The sequence below is a fragment of the Adiantum capillus-veneris genome, chromosome 14 (assembly GCF_014529385.1).
Source record: "Adiantum capillus-veneris isolate H3 chromosome 14, ASM1452938v2, whole genome shotgun sequence".
Lineage (NCBI taxonomy): Eukaryota > Viridiplantae > Streptophyta > Polypodiopsida > Polypodiales > Pteridaceae > Adiantum > Adiantum capillus-veneris.
In genome coordinates this window covers 68,539,269-68,547,025 of record NC_140944.1, presented here as the reverse complement: position 1 = coordinate 68,547,025, position 7,757 = coordinate 68,539,269, and the positions used below count along the sequence as shown (strand labels likewise).

General features: G+C 39.2%; 1 protein-coding gene across 1 annotated transcript; it reads left to right on the top strand.

The window, feature by feature from the left end:
* The first annotated feature begins 4,605 nt into the window (after positions 1–4,605).
* Positions 4,606–7,485, top strand: LOC147442557 (uncharacterized). Its single transcript, XM_086529382.1, has one exon. The coding sequence runs from the start codon at positions 4,606–4,608 to the stop codon at positions 7,483–7,485; it is 2,880 nt and encodes a 959-aa protein (XP_086385508.1).
* Positions 7,486–7,757: the final 272 nt, after the last annotated feature.

The following is a 7,757-nucleotide window of genomic DNA, read 5'->3' as shown; positions in this document are numbered from 1 at the left end:
TGCAATGAGAGTGAACTGCTTCAGCCCTTTTCACATATTATGAGAATGAGATTGCAATGAGAGAACTGCTTCGTTTTGTTTTACTGTGTTTCATCTTCAGTGTGGGTTGGCATTGATAACAGGCCCGAAAATATGATGGTGATGATGGTGATGCAGTAATGCTCATAGGTCTCTCAGCTTTTCCACATATAATGAGAATAACCAGTTTTATCTTCGGCTGTATTGCTGTCTTGTGCTTATGTGGGTTTCGGTGTATGTCTACATGATCGTCTTTCGGTCTCTTGATATAGACCTTATTGCAGTTGGGATGTTATTCATCTTGATGGCACACCATCTCTGTTAGCTGCTTCTCTCAATTTTTGTTCTCATGCTGGGTCTAGAGTCAAAAAGGTGATAATGAAGGTAAGGTGCATGAGCTGCATACATGTCTTTTTGGTCTTCGTTGCTCAAGAGCTCTCTCGCGGAGACATTGAGCTTGTTTTATCCGGTAGCGGGTCGCTACAGAGAGAGGGCCAATGGCGGGCTGGAGATTCTTTGCAATGATGCAGGTGCTTCTTTTTATGAAGCTTGGGTCGACTGTGGATTTGATAGCTGTCAGTCTGTGGTGGATATAAGTATTTTGTGTTGCAATTTTTCTGTTACGCCTCTGTAGACGAATCAATAAAGGCTTTTTTTAAGTGTAGTTTGCTTCGGTAGGTCGGGGATGCTGTGATGTCGACTCATTTTCTGATCATCTTTGGATGAATAGAGATGAAACATAAATAGACTGAGCATTTTAATCAATGGTATGATGTTTACTTTTGGAAAAGCCGTGATGATAAGTACATACCCTACTACGGATTCACGTCCGTTATGCTGTAGGGTATTGTGTCTGAGCTTATGGGGTAGGGCAAGTCGATTGACCTAAGGTGGAATTAAATAGGAATCGCACAACACAAGATGAAAGAAATAGCACTCGCGCAGCATAAGATAATGTTGTTGTCCGTATAGATTGGTGAAGTGCCGATTTTCATGTAGCATATCACGATTGTAGCGTGCGAAGCCGCGTGAATGCTATAGTCTATAGTATTTGTGTGTTAAAAAAAATCTGAGCCATTTGAATGTGTTTATATTGTTGATTTTTTTCAAAACTTACGTGAAAATTCTTTAATGTAATGGCTCTATTCTATAATTCCAATTTATTGTGAGATATTCACTTAATTCTTTTCGAAAATAAAAAAAATAAATAATAAATAAAGTGAGATATGTCCAATAATTTTGAGATAGGTTTTAAAGACACCTTCAAATAAAGTGTTGTCTCAAAAACGGGTCTTTAAGATAGCACGTTTAAAGATTTTTTCATGATTGAAGATATTTCATCCACTTTCTTTACCCTCTGCTTTGGCTCTATGGTAAACGTGAGGCATTAACTCACTACTTCTTCTCTCCCTCAGCTCCTATATAACCAACTATCTCTAGCACAAACTATATATGTTATTACTTAAGCTTAAGGTCGTCTTGCTGGAAGCTGTCTGCGCTTAGCAACTTTACTTTCCTCCTGCAATGGATACTCCCATGAATGGTAAGTACCTTGCATAACAAGATGTTATTTGAGCTGTGATTACCTTGAGCATATGATCTAGAGCATTGACTTGAGCATCTTTTCGTAGATGTTAGTTTGGATGATTCATTGTTTGAGCCTGAGCACATAGAAGCATCCTTCTTACACAAAGAGTCTCTTGGGACTGCGAAGTGTAACACTGGTGTTGATGTGTCACCTTTGGCTCGAAAGGATCGATCCATAGAGTCTTCTCCACTTAACAAAAAGCTTAGCCCAAAAGGAAAATTAAACAAAGCCTCTTCTTTAGCTATAAAAAAATCTTTGCTCTCAGTAAGAGGTAATCTCTCACTGCTTTCTCTTAATTGGATTGAGTTCTTTACTCACACGAATGTTTATGTTTAGGTAAAGCCTCTAGGTGCTTGGCAGATACCTCTTTTTCATCATCTCTGATAAAAAAAACAGACGAAGGACAAAACGAGCTCAATGCTGAATCTTTCACTTCACAGCTGGCTATAGCTCCTGCCTTAAGAAACCTAGCTATCTCCGAATTGTCAGAGACTGCAAATTTCAGATTTGCTTTGAAAGGCAAAGTGTTGTGTAAGTATGGTACTTACAAAATACCCTAAGTCTAACTTTGGTAGATACATGCGTGCAGACCTTCTTGACAAGGAATCTCGCCATACTGTAACTTTTGTTGTGACCGAGATATACCTCTCAGAGTTTATCGAAGCCTTTGTTGTTCATGATTATGTGCGTATAGAGGGCGCTTGTGTCAAAATAGCTGTCGCAAAAGATGGTGGTACTTGTTTGTGGGCCTTATATGCCGATGCGACCACTTTAGTTGTTAAGGCAGAGCCTTTCGAGTGCTGTCTCTACCTTTATCCAGAGCAGAAAATCAAAGAGTTGCTGTCCCAAAGTTCAAATGCTAGCGAGGTTGTGTCTACTGTTGCGTTCATTGTTGTCAAGATAGAGAATGCAACAAAGAGTGATGGCACTCCTAGTTTTCGATTGACTATTGCTGATGGGCCGTCGACAAGTGACCGAGCTAGTGTAAGTCTTGTACAAGCTTTGAGCAACTAGTTAGTATTTTTTTCTCATGTTTGTGTTTATGGCAGCTTCTCTTTGTTCCAACACGGCGCCTCGACTATCAGCTTATGGTGAATAAAGTCAAAGAAAAGGGATTTTACACTTGCGTTGCTCGTAACATCAACGTCTTCAAACACTTATCAAACACTCTAAGTGTTGTCGATGCTATAATCTTATGTCCACTCCCTTCCTTGTTGGATGATCTCTTTCAAGAATACTTGCATAAGCAAGTTTCGAATTTAGGTTTTGGGAGGAAGGTAACTAATTTTGTGCTTGTGCATTGAACAAAATTCTATTTCTTTTCTTATTGGTAAATGTTGAATTGGTAGGTGTTTGGGACTTTGGAGATTGTGAGTGTAAACAGCTTGGATGTGGAGTTTTCTTGTGGTACATGCAAAGGGCTGAACCAAGCTAGAAATCCATTTTGCTACTCTTGTGGAAGACAATGTACAATCAATAAGCAACCACTCTTACCTGCCAAATTATATCCTCAAGACAGAGAGGCTCTTGGTGTTATTTTACAAGGTGCTGTAGTTGACTCTGTGCTCGGATTCTCTCATCCATTCTTGCATCTTTTCGAGCAAATCTTGGTGGAGTTAAAATCTTCGCTCTTGAACTTTAAGAAAGCTGGTTGGTTCACTATTGACAAGTCAGGGCAGGTGACTACTTTTAAAGCTTCTTAGTTGTATTTCTTCGTGTTGTACTAAACTTTTTGAAATATGGCAAGCAACCTCGTTTTGTGGGCAGATAGTAAAAGATTGTATTTTGATCCCATATTTAGTTGTAAATTTCCGGACAACAACGATGTTTTGCTAAGTCTACTACATCTTTTAAACTTGGGTATTTCGTTGCAATCTCTCGAGTCCAAACTTGTTGACATTATTGTAGATCAAATAGCATTAAAAAATGAAAACATTTTGAAAATATGGGTGCAGCCTTGGGCTATCAATCATCAACCACCTTCTTTTAATCAAAGAGAATTTATTTTCTCTCTCTTGGCTAGCCGACAATCATCGATGATATTGAGTGTTGACTTGGTCAGCATGGTGTGTAGGATGTTTTCAGCGATGTGCAAACTGTACTTTTACCGGGGAGAGGTTTTACGTGAAGTTCGCTTTTTTGGTGTCCTTGATTGTGCATCTTCATCCACTTTGCCAACTCTTGTTGTGCTAAGCTTACATGGTGATTTTTTATGGTTTCCTGGCGGATTTGACATTCCTAAACGTAAACGGTGTGTATGGAGTAAAGAGGCTACCTTTTCTCTAGCCACTCTTGTCGAAACCCATGATGTTGCAGTTCAACAAGTTGCATCTATCTTCTAGCAACTATATCCCAACACCTTTACCCTCAAGCAAGTTACAACTAAAATTTACAATATGTCCAAGTCGTCTCGAATGCATTAAAGAATCTCTACTGTTTCACCTTGTAAAACTTCTCTATATGCAAAGATAGTTGAAGATACTCCTTCTTTTGATTGTGCCTCATGTGGTTCTCTCATGTTTCATCAAAGTTTGCATGGTTTGTCAAAGGTAGAGTTGTTACTTCTTAAGAAAATAAAGTCAATGGGCCTTGATGATAAGGTGCTGCGAGTCTGTCACTTGTGCAAGACTTCATTGGAAAAACATCAAGAACCAATGTTCTGCATTAGAAGAGAGATGGCTTTTAGTATCAAGATACCCAGTGTAGAAAGACTGAATTCAGTAGAGAGTCGTCCACACCAAGAAGATCTTGAAGAGGAGATTGATGCTACGGACACTTTGGTACATGGTATCTACTCCGCACAACAAGTTGTGGACCATAATTCACAAGTTGCAAGTATAGCCCCTTGCGAGGATTTGTCATTCCCAACATTGTTTTTTGGTCAAAGAAGAAAGTATCATGTGTTGGCAAAGAAAAAATACCAAAAAGTAGCACAATGGGAGCTTAAAAATATGGATAGACGATTTGCAAACAACATTGAAAATTTGTTTTTTAAAACAATGAAAATTATCATAGCAAAAGTACTTGGATCCATATGGGTGTGCTTACGCAAGGAAAAACTCTGTGGCAAGCAATTACAAGCAAAAGATGTTCAAAATAGCACTAACATTGAGCAATTGCTTTCGTTTGATCTAGGGTATCATGATTTCCAATCATTGCGCACTTCAATCGATTACAAGGTGAAACTCAAGCGAAACTTATTTGCAATGATTCGTCAGTTTGGCCAACCAACTTTGTTTGTGACATTTTCATGTGCTGAGCAAAGATGGAAGCCTTTACAAGATTGTTTGCGCACATTGAATCCTCATATTAAAGAAACAGATTACCCAACTAAAGCCTCATTCATTCGTGCACTTGTACGTTCTGATCCTGTTACAACGACGCGATACTATGTTCATAGATTTCAAGCCATGAAAAAGGAGTTGAAGCAGAACAATGCCATCCTTGGTGAATTAATAGATTACTTTTTTGTGACCGAATTTCAAAATAGAGGAAGCCAGCATGATCATGGATTGCTTTGGGTAAAAGATGCACCCGTATTTGGTGCTGTACCAGATAATGATACAATACATTTTGTCGACATGCATATTACTACCGACAAGAATTTGTTGGATGAGTCTCTCAGAGTTGTGCAAACCCACCACCATCGCAAAACATGCAAAGAACGGAAAAGTTTTTGTCGGTTTGGTTTCCCAAGATCACCCTCACGAGAAACTTTGGTTCTATATCCAATCGCGATGTCGCAAATAGAGAAGGAAGCACTTTTAATCAATAAAAAACACATTGACGATCAATTGCCTGCTCTTGGGCATGATTCGGAATCATCATATGATGAATGGTTGACCTCTTTGGGAATGACTGAAGAAGTGTATATTAAGTCCCTTTCGGTGGCCATCACAGAGCCAACACTACTCTTGAAAAGACATCCAAAGGACATTTACACAAACAATTTCAACAAAGAGCTATGTAGTCTATGGGATGCAAACATTGACATTCAATTCATATTCAATGGTCATGGCACTGCTCCATATTGCACATCATATATGACAAAAAATGATTCAACTGCAAGCAAAACAATCAAGCACATATTTCAAGATTGCAAGAAAACAAATGTGCCAACGGTAGATCGATTGAGAAAAATTGGCAATGCTTTGATCAATACACAAGAGATGACATCACAACAAGCTACATATATTTCTCTTTCGTTGCCCTTGCATAGTGCTAGCAGACAATTTGTCTTTATTAATGTAGACTTCGAAAGCCAACGTACATTGTTGTTGAAAAGAAAAGCTGCATTGAATACTTTGAATCCTGATGATACTAGCATTTTCTTTGATGATCTTGTCACAAAGTACACTCATCGTCCAAATAACCTTGCGCACATATGTTTGGCTGATTATGCAAGCAACTATCAATGTGTTCGTGATTATACTCGCAAGTCTAAGAAATCTCGGGTCATTAGATATGCTAACTTCAACCTAGAGAAAGATGCAGAGAAACATTTCCATGAGCTTTGCTTACTCTTCCTCCCATTTACTGGCGATGAGAAAACCTTTGAGAGAAGTGTTGATTGTTGGAAAGACAAATATACCACAAACTGTGAAATTATAGATGAGAATCATCAACAATATTCTAAGCTTGAACTTGGTGCAACAAGCACTAAAACACTCTCATTGCCCTCATCCTCAAGATCTGAGCATAACGAGTCATACAAATATGAGTTGGGCCTTGATATTCAACCAAGCAAGCCCACCACAAGATCCTTAACAACATTTCAAAAATTGGCATTATGTAACGAGGAATATCACTCACTTGTGTCCAAGTTGAACATCGATCAACGCTCCCTTTTTTACGACATTATGCTTAGGAAGCGGCTGCAGCCAGCTCAACCAATCCATCTCTTCTTGACTGGGGGTGCGGGAACGGGAAAAACTTTCACTTTGCAAGCAATTGTGCAAGGCCTGATTCGTCACTACAATGCCTCTCTTGAATTAGATGTTGATCTTCCCTCAACATTGTTGATGGCATATACAGGAAAAGTAGCTTTCAACCTTGGAGGCACAACAATTCACTCAGCATTGCGCTTGCCCCTTGTCTTCCAACCAAATGTTTCTCTTTCTTCTGAGGGCCTTGCCGAGCTCTCACAACTATATAAAAACCTCAAGCTTGTTGTGTTTGATGAGGCTTCTTTGATTGGAAATAGGCTCTTGCGTATCATAGACACAAGGCTGCGGTCAATTAAGCACAATCACATAGAGCCATTCGGGGGTTTAGATGTCATCTTTTGTGGTGACTTGTGTCAAGCAAGCACAGTTCGTGATCGTTGGATATTCAGCGAGCCACAAGATTCTCTGCAATTGCTCTCACCTTCGTTTTGGCTCACCCATATAAAATGCCACGAGCTCACAAAAACAATGCATCAATCAGACAATGACTTCATTGCCATTCTCAATAGAATTCGCAAAGTAAACCACACAAGTGAGGATTTGTTTCTCTTGAATACCAACCATCACGATAAAGCCTTTAACAAATTGACAACACCCCATTTATACTTCACCAATAACTTGAAGGACTCACATAATCGACTTGTTTTTGAAGAATTGCCTACTCACCCATACATAATCCATGCGAGTGACAACCACCATAAAACTTGTTCAAAAAACCTTGTTGTGCCAAACAACCCACAAAACACAGCAGGCTTGTCCTCAACCTTGGAGCTTAAAGCAGGAATGATTGTTGAGCTTTGTGCTGGGAATATCGATATTTTTGATGGTCTTGTGAATGGCGCTGATGGAATTCTGAAACTCGTAGAAAGTAGAGCTAACTGTCTTGTTTCATGGATAGACTTTTTTGATTCCTCAACAGGCTCCAAACAATGACACATGAACCAACACCTTAATACCAGTTCCATTAACCCTCAGTGGACACCAATTTTTCAAACAATGAAATAATTTCAAGTTGGTAAAAATGCATTGAACACTGTCTCCCGAACTCAATTTCCAATACAAGCAGCGAATGCACGTACTATCCATAGGTCACAAGGCTTGACAATGAGCATAGTAGCCTTTGATCCAACATCAATAAACTCACATGGATTGGTATACACAGCTCTTTCCCGCATCAAAGATCCATCAAACCTCCACATTCTCAA

Bases quoted from the DNA above. Each gene is read 5' to 3' on its own strand.
- LOC147442557 (XM_086529382.1), top strand. From the start codon at position 4,606: ATGAAAATTATCATAGCAAAAGTACTTGGATCCATATGGGTGTGCTTA.